The following is a 15,022-nucleotide window of genomic DNA, read 5'->3' on the forward strand; positions in this document are numbered from 1 at the left end:
CCCCTTAGTATTTAAAAAAATAAAGGACAACATTTAGGTGATAAGTAGATAGCCTATAAAAAAATGCCCAAAAGAGTGTAATGATGCGCAGGAATGAGTAATTAGTCCTAAATCTACATGTTTAGTGTAACTAACCCTCTATACACTATAGAGGGAGTAAAGGAAAACTACAAACCGAACAGCTATTATAGCAAAGGTCTATTTAAATATGGAATTAACTTCGCCTACTTTGTTGTATTTTTCTTAATTTTTGCAGCCATAAAGCTATTGTTAGTAGACTACCATAACAAAAAATATCAAAGGATGACCAGTTTTAAAAACATTTACACAGGTAAACAAAGTAAACATTCAGTATCTGCCATATGCTGGCATGCAAAAATATTTGGAGTCATCAACGTATCATTGACCATGCTCCGAACATAACAACATAATACTTTGGTTCTTTCGTTTCCATTATTTAGTGTAATTTTCTTGTTTGTTTGTTTTTTTATGTTAATGTGTCTCTTTTTCTTTTTTTCTCCAGGAGCCAGTGAGGACTCTGTGTGGAAAAGGGCAGGCTAGCTGCTTCATTCGGTAGTGTGTGCTTCACCGTGTGATGTGTCTGCTGACAAAACTTCCTTATGGTGTGGGCGCGTGGTGTCTGGATTTGGATTTGGGTTTGGACGACCTCCTGAGTTGCAGCCGGCCTGCCTTGTTCCCACTAAGCCTGGCCCTGGAGAATTATTCTTGTCATGTTGGGAGATTCCTGAGAGCGAGATAATTTTATTGGCGCTGGTAATTTTATAATAAAGTGTATTTTTGTATTGCTCCTCACGTTATCTCTGTCTCCAAATGGTAAAACGTACCTCTGTTTCCTTATTGGGAGTTATTTCCCTGGCGCTCCACCAGGGTGGGGGTGGGGGGGGGGCAACCATGCCTGATTCACACACAGACTTCAACATTCAGCATGCAAACCACAACAATGGTTACAATTACATTTTATAAAAGTAAAGAACTAGAACTCTTGTGTAAATGAACTACACTAACTAAACATTTGTCAGTACAACATACTATTCTTATTTCACTTGTTTTTTGTTGTTGTTTTTTTAGACAATTGGTTTGCATGGTTTTTTAAAGTAAGTCTTACTGATTCTATTTTACAGTGTAGAACTCAAATACAGTTCATTGAATTGTACAGTACATTTAATCATGTCAACAGAGGATTCAGCAAAAATAAATTACTGAAGAAGTTCTTGAGCAATTTGCAAATAAAATTATTTAAGTTGTTGAATGTAACTTACATTTGCGCTGTAGGCAAAAGTTGTGTTTGGAAAGTCTGCCATTATAGCATCTGTTAGCAGAAACAAACTAGATGTTTCAGTTCATACCTCACATTTTCTTTGGTTTGCACAAAAAGAAAGTCTCTAAAAGACTTCATCTAAAAAATAATTTCATCATTCTCAGATTTGAAATACATGGTGAGACTTGTGTCTTTAGCTGCAATAAGTTTCTAGACTCTAAAGGTTTCCCTCTGACAAATGTGCCAAATCTGCAACACAGATAGTGTGCACTCTAGCGAGTTCGGTTGTTTAGCAAAAGTACACTGTAAAAAAAAATTACATCCCCAAGTCAAAAATTTCTAGTGACTGATCACATCTAAATTTTTCAATTAGTCTGACGTATTATTTCTCATTGAGCCAATGTTAACAGACTATTGCAACAAGAATTGCACTTGGGCCAATTTAAACATTTAGATGTGACCAGTCACTGGAAAATTTTGACTTGGAGAGGTTAGAAATTTTTTACAGTGTACAGCAAAACCGACTGTTGGTGAGTGTGATGGTATTGGCTTTATGATGTGTTCGAAACATAGATCAAGTATAGCAGTCTGACGTGTCAACTTCTGGTTCAACCAATGGTAGGACGTTGGGGCAGTCCAATGGGGGTCAAGGTTTAGCTTTGGCAGTTACAGTGTTTTCAAGTCATGTCAGAAAGAATGTATTTATGAGATAAAATGCACATGAACATCAGCACAACTCGTAATTATGAGTTTTGGTAACTTTGGATTTTCTTAAGAGTTAGGTGTGTGACGGTGAGAAAACATGTCAGAGGCAATGAATGCAGAGTCTGCCCTAGTGAAAAAACCTATGCCAAAATGTATTTAAAATAGGCCTACATTTTATTCCATACTAACTATACTACAAACCCATTAATATATTTACTGACATATTGCTTGATACTTACGGATATAAATATTTTATTTGGAGTTCTTTATTGCACAATGTACATTTCTTAATATTAAGCCTAAAATGTGTTTAATATCACTATTAGTAAGGATAGTATGATCACTGTATAATTTAAATGCAAGATATTTAAAGTGTACCTTAAGTATACTTGCAATAGTTTCACTTTAGCACAATAAAATATACGCAAGAATATCTTTAGTTGGACCATACAAAAATACTTGTTCCATTTAAGCAGACTTTAAGTATACCAGTTTAATATATTAAAAATACAATTGCAGGGTATTTATATTAAGTACATAAATATGTAAATGTATTTGTAGTATACTTAGCATAAAATAAATGTATTTAAAATACATTTCAGTATATTTATTTTTCACGAGGGTATAAGTACATGTGTTTCTGTATCCTAAGTTAGTTCAAGCCTGGATCCTCTTACTAATTTCTACGACCTTTGGAAGTCTGGAGAAATTTGTCTTTAGTAAACTCTCTCTCGATACTTTGACTCCTGGTCTTCATTGAGCACACTGGTCTCGTGATGGGCTCTAACTGTAATTCTCCAACATTACGTTTTTTTTTTTTTTTTCATTTAAATTAACCATTGTGAAACGATGAGGGTTTTCTGCTTTTCCACTTGAAGAGTGTAGTTTTCACTAACTCATTGTTTTCTGATTCTATTTGCATCAATATTTATTTGGAGAAAGGTTTCATTTTCTAACTATAGGTAGTCTAAGTAATGATCTATTGATGTTAAGTTATTTCCAAATCTGTTGGTTTATATGAAGTATTAATTGTAACACAAATAGAGCTTCTCTAAAGTGTACAAATCATTTTTAAACACAAATGACTAATTTAATTGGAAGTATTTGAAGATTTTCATCATCCTATTAATATGACTTCAAATATATAAATGTTTATAATATACTTTATTACATTTACATTCATATCCATAAAAAGATTCCTATAATATTTAGAAAAATATACAAATAGATACTGTACCTGTCATTAAAACATCATAAAATAATGTCAGATTTTTTAACTGTTATTAATGATCGACCATAAATAGCTTTGTACCTTAAAAAAGCCTCCATACATTTGATTGCTACATCATCTACTTCTGGATCAAACTTGTTTGCCAAAAGATGGTGTTGCCTCACAATCCATTTCAAGTCCCCAGCTCCATAGACACACACTGCCCGTCTGTGCATCCCAGTGCATGGTGGGTAGGGAGCCCCACGCTTTAGATCTCCTTCATGGTAGCTCCACTTCACTAGACGAGCAATTGAGTTCATGTCTGATTGCTCGTACTTTCTGTTTGGAGGGTTGGATCCTGGTACTGAATGCATCCGCTGTAACGTAGCCCACATGTGCTCATCTGGACTGTATGTGTCTTTCTCCCATTCCATGAAATCTTGAATCTCTTTGCTTTTGAAGATGTGATCCACAAACTCTCTTGAAACCACAAAGTAAGCATTTCCTGAGAACATAGGGCTCTGTATTGGCGGGGGTGACTTTGTAACATCGGTCCGAGTCACAACATTCGTAACATTGTGATGATACTGCCAGCGCACCTTTTTGGAGTTTACGGTCTCGGACTCCAAACTGTTCTTTCCGTTCAGGAGTTTTAAAGACTGAATAATTTCTCCATTGGTTTTAAGGGGGAAATCACTGCCACAGGTGTTGAGCAGATACCTCCACTGGACAGGTGACTTGAGCAGACCCTGCATGCAGTTGATGTCCGCTTGAACTCGAGACCAGGAGGCGTAGATCACATTCTCCAGTTTGCTGGCCACAAACACGTTGGTCAGGCAGGACACAATGGCCCTAACTGCTTCTTTAAAGATCTCAGGTGACTTCTGGTCCACATGAACACAGTACACATTGTCAGGAGTGTAAATGGCTCTTAAGAGCCTTTCAAACATCTCAATCTTCTCGTGGATCACCATTGAGTAAGCAATGGGGAAATCTCTCTCCTCTTTACTGAGAGAAAACATCAGAAACCCTCTGTCTCGGATGTAGGATGGACAATCCTTGGTTGCGTTGAGATAGAATGATTCTGACAGCAGGAATTTCCTCTTTTTTTTCGAGGCCAAGAGCTTCCCGAAAATGTCCTTGTCCACTCCGTCCATGTCTCCTTGGATAATAGCAGAACAAGCCTGTAGTTCTCCAACATCCTGCTTTAGTAAGTGATTCAATACCAGCTCTTTCTTATGAGGACAATTTGTCATCCGTCCTAGATAGATCAGCAAAAAAAGGGACACTGAAATGGAGATTATTTTCAGAATCCTCCGATTTTTAAATCTCATGTTTAATTCTTTAAAATTATATTTTTCCAGAAACAACCTGTACCAGTGAGGTATAAAACATCTTGTGACAAGAAAGCGAATCTTGTAAAAAGGGGAAGGGCAGACTTCTGCGAAAGAGATTAACAATTATTGCACTGAGGTCGATATGAATATCACCAACCAGGAAGGTGTGTATTAGGCAAGGCAAGGCAAGGCAAGTTTATTTATATAGCACATTTCATACACAATGGCAATTCAAAGTGCTTTACATAGAAGAAATTAAAATAATAAAAGAAATAAGAATAATTAAAACAGTTTAGAAAAATAAAATAAAATACAGTACAAACAGTCGGACGAACAGCGGCACAGTGCTCATTCAGTAAATGCACAGCTAAACAGATGTGTTTTGAGTCTGGATTTGAATGTGATGACTGTAGGAGCACGTCTGATCTCATCTGGAAGCTGGTTCCAGCTGCGGCTGATTCCAAATACGTACCTCTGCACACTTTTTTGCAGCGCCACAAATATGTACCACCCGGTACGTATTGCTACAGTTTTGAAACACAAACGTCCACTGGAGTCGCTAAAGAGAAGGACTGTATGTGACATTGCGATCGACAGTCAGAGCAGAGGTATGTGGTAGGCAGGCCTATATCCCATTATCCTAAAACTATTTTATTTTAGTGGTAAATGTTAGTGATATGTGTTGTTTTACTGAATCATGTTTGCTGTAATGGTAAATGTAACGTTAGAATCACGTGAGTGCTCATGGCGTCGGTAGGACAGGCCCATAGACCGTATATAAACGGGACAGGCCTGGGTGATTTAGCTGAAGTTCATAAAGTTACATGCGCATACATCCTCAGAACCCCGGCAAAGTAGGTTTTATCCAGGTCATTTTTTCAGTAGCCTAACGGTAAATGTGACGTTAAAATCATGTGAGCACTCTCGATGAAAGCAATGCCCTTCGATTAACTTAACGTTACGCATCCTGTAGTATTTTTTTGTAGTTAACTTTTGGTGGATAACGTTAGTGAGCTAACCCTGAACTGTCTGAACGATAAATATTTGCAAATACACACTATTATCATATCGTCAGTTATGAGCGCATCCATGTTTGCAAACAAATGCGAGATATGCATTACTTTAAATGTAGATGAGCTTAATCTGTCGTATAGAACTACAGATCCCATGAAACTGTCGACCAATTAAATACGTGATGCCATAATACTGCGTGTACAAACGTGTATTGTTTTATGCACTACGTGGTGTTTGTTTTTACAGTAAGAAACTACATTTCCGTGTAGCCAAATGCCTTACATTAAAAACAATTTTACATGTGCTTGCAGGTTCCAGTCATATCAAAGAGGAAGAAGATTAAAGTTTTTTTTTAGCCTATCAAGGAACAGGAGGTTAGTCTTTTCATGTAGCAACAACTTGTGCCATAGCCATAATTGCATATGAGTGCGTATTACTACATTTATTTATATATTGTACATGCATTTTAATGTAGCAGCTTTAATGTAGTTGGATGTTTCCGCTTTCCCAGCAACACTAGCCAAGCACAACAAGCTCTAACAATTGTTGCTCTTGGCTTTGTGAGCCTACTCTGCCTGGAGTTTCTATGGTTTATATAGCAATTTGGTTACAGTTCCCTTGCTAAAATATGCTGCGTTGATTTGTTTTCAGATTGTCACTGACCCTGTATTTTCTTATAAATGTATTGTTTTTATAAATTAATTATAAACTTCATTTTAACAGATTTGAATGATCAGATTGAGATCATCTGTAATCTCACTATCTCTCTGCCTCTTTCTTATATTTCATATATTTTTGTTATATTTCAGAATATATTTCAATGTATTTGGAAATATATGCCACATATATTTTCGACACTTTTGGGGACCCATACAGAAAAAAATACATTGAAATATATTCTTAAATATAACAAAAATATATGAAATACAAGTATGAAATATATTTATTGGGCCAATTTAAAATATTTGCATATATTCCAAAATATATCCTGAAAATATATTTCAAATATATTTCTTTTGTGTATGGGGATACTTTATTAAAATTGTATAATTCTAGAAACTGCAAGCACATCTGAAGCTGCAACTTCCAAACAACATTTTGGAGATGTAGATGCACACCAGATTATTGGTAAGTTTACCTTAAATGTTTTTAACCATCGGAACTGTATCACTGTCTTCACAAAGTCCCTCTGAATGAACAAAAGTGCCAACATTTTATGATAAATGTTAAATGTACAAATATCCGAGAGATTACTTGTTTAATGTTTTGTGAGTTTGTGCTCTTGGTTTACGAGCTTGTAACAGGTAAGGAGTTGTAATGTAATTTTATTTTTTATTGCAAGATTTACAACTACAGCTACTCCAAAATGCAATGGATTGTGATGAACCCAGATCAGCAGCATCTCATGATTGGGCATTGAGGAAAACCTTGTCTGAAGAACGCTGGCATGAAGCAAGGCCAAAACTCCTTGACAGTTTGCTTGCTTCAGACTGTGTGCATTATGGTCCTTGTGATCACTGCAGCTTGAAAGAAGCAGTCATCAGGTGCAAGGACTGTTTCCCGAAACCCCGTTACTGTGGACAGTGTGACATTTCTACGCATCAACATCTTGTTTTTCACAACCGAGAGACTCTTATAGATGGGTTCTATAAACCTCTCCCACCATCAACTGCTGTGCAAGACCTCAGTGGCCAAAACGTCATTTATGAGCAAGGTAAGAAGTACTTGAAAGCTTATATATAAATATATTTTATATATAAGCTTATAAAAACTTGAAAGTTTTTATTTTAGTTAATATATTTTTCCTTTCATCTAGTGTGTTTGCTGCCCATTACACAACCTGACAAAATTTGTGATTGTGACCCTCAAAACCTGGCTGTTGTAGCTGGACGATCAGTTGTACTCATCTGTATAAATGGTTTGACTTGCAATGTTTTGTATTGTATTTGTCTATTGGCTTAACCTGCTGACTGATGTCTGAAAAGTATCAATGGCTGTCTTTACACTTGGCATTAACATGCGACCTGTATCCGGATGTTGTCCACATACACATTGAAAAGACAAGTGTAAACGCACTTCTGATGGGAATGTTATCCGATCAGTGTGTCCAGGTTCGGAGGGAGTCGAGGACGCATTGTGATCAGATCTCAGTGTAATGTAAATGCAATGCAGCCATCGTGTCTGCATTCACAGGTGGACGTCACACAAGACCCACCCACTGTCTTTACTCCCCCTCCTCTCTCCAGGAATTGGTGAACGTAGCTGTGTGGTTTTTTGATACAGACGTGTGCGAAGTACATCGATTCGCAAATGTACTGAAATGTTTGCTTTTGCACCCTAAAGTTGCAGAACCCTAGCCTGACGTCATCATATTCAGATTCTAGTCAGAATATGAGTCTGATATTGCTCCGTTAGGCTCGGATTATGGAGCTTGTTTCAACCGAAATGCCTCTGCACCCAATTGAATAGACCTACAACCAATCAGAGCAGAGTAAATGGCGTATGTAGGAAGGACGACAAAAACATCTTTCTGATCGACAAATGCCTTGATCGCGGTTCTCTGTTCCTCTTTTAAAATAAATGCGCTGTCGATATCTTCTATGACAGAAGACATATTAGATGGCGGAATCTACACATTTCAGTTCTCCAGCGGCAGCCGTCTTTGTTGTAAACCAGTGGTTCTCAACCTCTCCTGCAGGGACCCCCTGACAGGCTATGTTTCTGTTTTAACCCTGAAATGGCACACCTGATTCAATTCCCCAACAGGAATTAGTCAATTAATCAATTAGTCAACTACTCATTAAGCCTTTAATTAATTGAATCAGGTGTGCCATTTCAGGGTTAAAATAGAAACATGGCAGAGGTTGAGAATCACTGTTGTAAACTAATTCAACCCAAGCGCTCTTTGGTGACATAGATTATTACGTTACTGTTGATCATCTGTCCATCATCGTATAAAGCCCGTCTTGACAACTTTATTTTTCCGAACAGGCTGGCATCCAGGCTAGCAGAACCCACCACTTCAGGTCGACCGGAGCAATCCTTTTTTTTTTTAAATGTGAGATCCGATCTGTTATCCAGATACAGAAGCCACTTGATGTGGACAGGTGTAAACACACCGTGTCCCGATTGGCTTATTATCCGATCTGCTTGAGCAAATCACAGTGATCGCATGTTAATGCCAAGTGTAAATGCAGCCAAAGTGTGTTTACTATTTATTTATTTTCTTTTGAAATCTTTGCAGGTCGCTATGACATGTTCCTGCCAGTGATGAATTGCAGAGTATGTCTTGCATCATGGACACCTGAGGTGGTGGACCTGTTGTTTAGTGGTTACTGGCCAGGCACTGTCGAGTTTCAAACCATATACCAGGTAGACCTCTTCGCATCGTTTGAGGACCTGAAGATCACTGCACCTGGGCTTTCAAGACAAGCCTTTGTGAAAATGTTACAACAGCGCTCACAACAATTTGGAAGGGTAAGACTTGGAAAGTAATTTGTTTTCTGCATTTATGTAAGTCTTACTGGCATGTCACTGTATTCAAATTTTTATAATTTCAGAGTGGTAACATTTGTGGCAACGTCTTCCAAAAAGCTTTCCTTGAATGGACATACTGTCGTCATAAAAGAGAAAAACTCTGCGGCATTGATCACTTCTCTTGCCCAGCTTGCACCCCAGATACAGTTGCTGTGTCTGCTGATGGAAACCGAAAACTATACAGATTCAGCAAAACAAAGGGGTATATTATAACATTTACATTTAATCATTTAGCAGATGCTTTCATCCAAAGAACAATAAAGCAATCAGACCAACAAGAGGGCAACAGTATACACGTGATGTAAAGTCTCAGTTAGTCTATTACAGTACACATAGCAAGGTATCATTTTATTTTTTTAATCAGAAAAATAAATATAAAAGTATAGAATAGAAAAGAAAAGGTAAGTGCTAGTATTAATTGGTCAGCTGCTGACGAAAAAGATGTCTAGACATTTTTTTAAAATCAATATGTTATTGATAACATTACTTTGTCCATATTTCTTTTGAATATTTTTTGTCATTAACATATTTTCTTCCTGTAGGGCAGAGGAACAACCATTTTTTGATGGAGTTTTTCTGGCTAATGACAAAGATGTAGCAACATTTGTTGATTGTGTTCGTGAGAAGACCATTCCAGTAAGATATTTGTCAAAAGATTTGGGATTGTACACAGTGAATCAGGATTTAGTTTGTATATATATTTGATATGACACTGTTACAGGTACATGGAAAAGGCATATGTGGAACATCAACATGGGCTGCAGCCAGGGAGACCTCTAAAAAGACAAATACCAAATGTGATGAAGAGGGCCTAGAGGTGGCAGTTTGCAGGCACAGCATATTGCTTAGAGGTCTGAACATGTTTAGGGGCGAGATATTTGCGTACCCTCTGTTTCTGCAGAAAGAACTGGCAACAAAAACAAACTGCCAGTTCTTCTGCACTGACATCATGTGTCGGTATTGGCCGTATCTGCAAAAGGTGGCTCAAGCTTTCCCTGAAATGCAAAACTTAACTGAGATGAAGCCATTTCTCTCAGTTATGCATGCAAAGGGGCACTCTACAAAATGTGAGGTAAATGTATATTTTCGAACAATATGGTAACTAAGCCTTTTACCATTTTGACATCCATGAACTTGATATTTTTAGTTTGGACATCTGGTGTGCATGCTGTAGGTGCAGTGGGGTGGCAAAAACCAAACGGGGGCAGGCACAACGATTGGTGAAGAAGTTGAGCAAGTGAACAGCTTTTTGTCCCGTGTGGCTCTAACTACAAAATACATGAGTAAGGCTGGTAAGTGGTCCTTTTTTACAGTTCTCATGTATTGTGCTTTGGTAGCATTGTAATTGTTAAAACAGCTTGCTTTTTTAATTTATTTTTTATTTTTATTTTTTTATTTCATTCATCATACTCTGTGATTAACCACTAATTGAAAAGCACATTTAAGCCTTTCATCATTGCAGCACGAGTAGATATGATCACATTGCATGCCAGAGGATGGAATGAGCGAAAGAAAAGAAACCTGCACAAGTACTTGTCTACACGGTACTTGAAGGTAAGTACAAAATAAAAATTTCATCAATGAAGGTTAAATTTCAATTAACTAAAGTCCGCTGATACAGTATGTTGTACATACTAAGCATCTAATAATTTCAGTATTGCCGAAGGTTTGTGTGACTTTCCATTAATTATTCTTTTGAGACTATCCAAAAGACAAAGGAAGTCAAAGAGGACATTGAGGCTATAAAGAAGTGCACGCAAAGGTCTGATGAGGAACTGCAACAGTGGGTCACTGATGTGAGACAGTGGGCAGTTGACAGTAAGTATGTACTTGTTGCTGTCTCCTATCGATAGAAAATTATCATAAATTAAAAAAATATTATGCTGGTTTCTGTTTTAACACCTGACCTCTTGTGGTCATACCAAACAATATTAAAAAGCTTATTATGATTGGAAAACTGTGTTTTTAAAGGGGAACTTGGTAACTATTTCAACTTAATAAAACCGTTTAGAAATCATTTGGATGGTTAAATAACCTGTTCTGGTGACAATGGTGACTTTCCCCGCACCCCCCAGCGTTCCCAGGCGGAAAACCAACCTTGCAACATGGGGACTAACGTCCCGGTAAGTTGGAAATATGAAGTCTCATGAGAAGCGAGAATGATCGAAAAACACAAACTGCTTTACGGCAATTCAACATACACACACACACACACACACTCCCATCATACTGTGTGTGATGTATTACCCACCTCGGTAGAAAAAGCTCCACGCAATAAAGTTGGCCGGCTCCGATAATAACAAAGGCACTTGAGCAGCGGTAGAAAGGTAGACGAGGTTGCCACAAGTGAGGTTGTTGTTTGTTTTTTTACGACAGTGTTGTGAAATATACGCCTCACAGCAGTAGGGGGAGCTCGCTGAGAAAACATGCGACAACAAAAGTGGAAATCAACGAAGAAATGGCTTGAAATGCCAAGTTAATAATTAAACTTGGGTGATGTAGCTTTCTCCCTCAAATTTATAATACTTATTCACCCTTGAAAAATGAGCAAACTGAACAAATGTTTTCAGATTCTTTGGCAGAACATTTGTGGATGTCCTTTTTTGTTTTTACATGTGTTCCTACTACATTCTTCTTATTGAATCCTCCTTTTACCATATTTAATGTATAAGGTGTTTTATAGAAATAGTATAATTGTATAATAGTATAACCTTCACAAATACTTTACAGCACCAGATGATCTCAGAACAGATGATCCAGTGGCGTTGCAACATCTGATTGAAGGCCTATTCTTGGGCATCCAGCAGAAAAAGAGGGATCTGTATCGAGTAACCGGTAAGTAGCCTCCATGCCTTCATGTACTTGTGGAGTTCATTTTAAAATGTGATATCTATAGCTATAACTAAGTAATTTAAATTTGATCACATCTTACATCATATATGTCCAATGTTACCATCACCCAACTCCCTGCATTACTTGAATGTTGGCCACATTCCAGGTTATTTATTATGGTTAAATGACCAGAGGTGTAGTCAAAATATTCTACAATTGCATTTTTAGTCATTGATGATATGTAAGCTTTATAACATAATTTGTAAGGTGCCTTTTGGATGTCCATTAGCACAATGACTAACTTTATGCATATCCTCAATTCTTTTTGCTGAGTTTTTTTTTTGCTGCAGACCGTAACAAACAGCGACACAAGATCCGAAGACGGATTAGAGAGGATAAGAAAAAGCTGTATAATGCCATATCCCAATACAATGATCTTCCAACCACCACAGAATCTGTAGATTCAATTGAAGACCTTCTGGCAACAGAAAGCCCTATCTGGCCTTGGGATTCTGGTATGTAAAGTTTGACATTGATAATTTTAGTGAATCTTCATTTAAACATTTAAACGCTTACCTCATTAAACTCCGACTTTCAAAGGAAAGAGGCCCATGTGCTTTTCATTTGTTTTGGAAAATCTGGGACAGACAATATTACATTTTTATTTTTAAACCGTTTTGTTTTTGCCAACTCTAACTACACAAGAGAAAGTGAGTAAAGGTCTGACTCCTCAGATTAATGTGTCAAGGTGGCTCACCCTTTCCTTTTCCACACTGTAGATTCAACACCAATCACTTGTTGCCTATGTTGTAGGGACAGAAAATTGTACCATTATTGGATTTTACTCCCAATAGGCATTAAGAGGTAGTATTTTAATATGGTGGTTAATTCAATTGGTCATTTGTCTTCATAGAACCTGACACTTCCTTAGGCATGAAGAAGGTTTTTGACAAGGTGATGCAGCTGGAGAGACTGATTGAGAAAGAGGCTATAATTGTAGAAGAAATGAAACAACATTGGACTCATCTTACAAGAACCTGCAGGGCCTTGAAGGACCAGGCTAGTGTACTATCAGATGACCTGGCCACACAGAGTGAGTACTAATTTCTTAATGCTGTTTACTTCATATAGTTATATTAAACTGCTTGCAGATGATACTTCATACAAACTGCCATGTTGATGTTTTGGTTAATTGCCTTTTTATTGTATATCCCAATTTGATTTTTAGGCTACCCTTCAGGACTGTCTGGTCAAGCTTACCATGGCCTGCACAGTGCTGTCCTCCAAAAATGTGAGGAGCTCAAAACAGACCTGGTAGCTGTGAAAGAAACCTACTCCCAAATAGTGGTAAATGGGAATGGTGGAACTGTTGTTGAAGAAGAAGAAGATGATGATGATGATGAAGACCCATATGAGCATGTCTCCACAGATGCCTCTACAGATGATGAATTATAGATTCTCTCCTCTCCACTGCACAAACAGGTCTCCTGACTCTGAGTAGCTCAAGTTAGCTGGGCCCAGTAATTGACTCTCCCTCCTTTCAAAGAAGTAACTTAAATCTGAGGTTCTCTGGTCTAGTCAGATAAGTTTGTGAATCTATTTTGAAGCCAGGCTCTCTCCCCATTGTAAATAATAAAACCTTGAACCTGAATTTTCTATCACTGCCTGACTGATTCTTAATTTCTTTAATAAAACAATTATCATCATTATTTCAGTTTGTTATAAGTTGTAAATTTTATCTTGTACACGTTTGTTCACCACATATTTTCTACGTTGACAAATGGATCAACAATAGAATACACTTCTTTTTTTGGTTACAACACATGGAAGATCACATGTAATACATAGTCTAGCTGAACTTGCAAACCTGATACTGCACGCTTAGTGATGATGTCATTGAACCTTTTGATTATAGGCTTAATAAGTGAAATGGACTATAATCATGGTTAATTATTTAATTTGCCTTTTGTGGCACAGATAACACCATTTTTGCTTTTTAAAAACCTGGATGCAAACAACTGTTGGATCATGACATCTACCATATGGACGGTGCCATCACTGAGGATGGTGAGGGGAAAAAAATGAAGACATCTCATGGATGACATCACACAAACATACTGACAGATAGGTAGAGAATGACCCCATTTTATTTGTATTCTTGTACCACTTTCAACTATTTTGCCTGTACACAATTATAATATTAATACAACTTTTCCAAAATGCTTTGGGGAAGTGGTTGCAGATACTATGAAGGACAACATGCATCTGTTTTTACTTTGTCAAAACACACATAGGCCTATAGGGTAGGCTAGTCTTATTTTTAAGCACCTATTGTCAGCATGAAAGAATAGTAAAGTCATTTATAGGAAAAACTATTTCGGTTATTCTATAGTTGTGGTAATATAAAAATTATAGTAATATGTAGCATTTATTACCAGTAAATACTATAATACAGTAGCCTATACTAAAATGTACTATAGTAAATAGTTTCACGTCCGAAAGTATACGCAAACTAAATACAAACAACGCCATATTCACCCAAATACCATTATTCATATGAATCGTATTAACCCTTGCTGCTAACACAAAATGCATGATTGTTTAGCTATGCTAACAGCACATTTTTAAGCACAAACGGGGGCAGTTTAGTAAAGCCATATGGCCAAACAAACGTTTTAAAACTTCGGCTGCAGTAAAACCTTTATTCTGCTTATAGATGGTTTTATAACCCTACTTAAAACGACCTATTTTGCCAACAGGACGAGCTGTGGTGCTGCTAATGTTTTTATTAAGCTACTCCAAAATATCTGAAATAAACAAACAATCTTTCTTTTTCTTAACATATATCATCTAAATACAGTGTAAGTACGTCTTCGCCTGTACTATATGTTTGATATATTCCGTAGATGTATCTTTTTACAACCCTATTTACAGCAATACTTTGCTAACTGGAAGAACTACAAATATGACGCTAATTTGTATCAAGCCGCATTGCGCTGCTATAGGGAATTGTAGTTTAAATCAATATAACTTATTACTTAGAAATCGGAAGTTATAAATACTGAATTAAGACTACACCTAGGGATATAAGTGAATGTTAATCGCATT

The 15,022-nt window shown here is 37.0% G+C and overlaps 2 protein-coding genes and 1 long non-coding RNA gene across 3 annotated transcripts; 2 read left to right on the forward strand and 1 right to left on the reverse strand.

Annotated features, from left to right (window-relative positions):
- Window positions 1-618: 618 nt before the first annotated feature.
- Window positions 619-4,168, reverse strand: LOC307161794 (beta-1,3-galactosyl-O-glycosyl-glycoprotein beta-1,6-N-acetylglucosaminyltransferase 3-like; the record flags this gene model as incomplete). The annotated part of the gene is made up of 2 exons (XM_079876738.1): window positions 619-712; window positions 3,297-4,168. The coding sequence occupies 2 exons, from the start codon at window positions 4,166-4,168 to the stop codon at window positions 619-621; spliced, it is 966 nt and encodes a 321-aa protein (XP_079732864.1).
- Window positions 4,169-6,597: 2,429 nt separating this feature from the next.
- LOC307162389 lies at window positions 6,598-9,284 on the forward strand. Its single transcript, XR_013821917.1, has 5 exons — window positions 6,598-6,673; window positions 6,888-7,259; window positions 7,362-7,463; window positions 8,790-9,022; window positions 9,106-9,284. It is a non-coding gene; the product is annotated as an uncharacterized lncRNA (long non-coding RNA).
- An 834-nt stretch (window positions 9,285-10,118) lies between these two features.
- LOC307162390 (uncharacterized protein) lies at window positions 10,119-13,571 on the forward strand. The gene is made up of 8 exons (XM_079877641.1): window positions 10,119-10,154; window positions 10,257-10,374; window positions 10,545-10,636; window positions 10,783-10,900; window positions 11,813-11,917; window positions 12,265-12,429; window positions 12,828-13,007; window positions 13,143-13,571. Exons 1-8 carry the CDS (start codon window positions 10,122-10,124, stop codon window positions 13,367-13,369), a joined length of 1,038 nt encoding a protein of 345 aa, XP_079733767.1. The 5' UTR covers window positions 10,119-10,121; the 3' UTR covers window positions 13,370-13,571.
- The last annotated feature ends 1,451 nt before the right edge of the window (window positions 13,572-15,022 follow it).

Source organism: Squalius cephalus (assembly GCF_949319135.1).
Source record: "Squalius cephalus genome assembly, chromosome: 7".
Classification (NCBI taxonomy): Eukaryota; Metazoa; Chordata; class Actinopteri; order Cypriniformes; family Leuciscidae; genus Squalius; species Squalius cephalus.

Bases quoted from the DNA above. Each gene is read 5' to 3' on its own strand.
- LOC307162390 (XM_079877641.1), top strand. From the start codon at position 10,122: ATGCATGCAAAGGGGCACTCTACAAAATGTGAG. The intron at 10,901-11,812 runs GTAAGTATGTAC...AATACTTTACAG, and splicing joins GAGACAGTGGGCAGTTGACA to CACCAGATGATCTCAGAACA. The intron at 12,430-12,827 runs GTATGTAAAGTT...TTGTCTTCATAG, and splicing joins TATCTGGCCTTGGGATTCTG to AACCTGACACTTCCTTAGGC.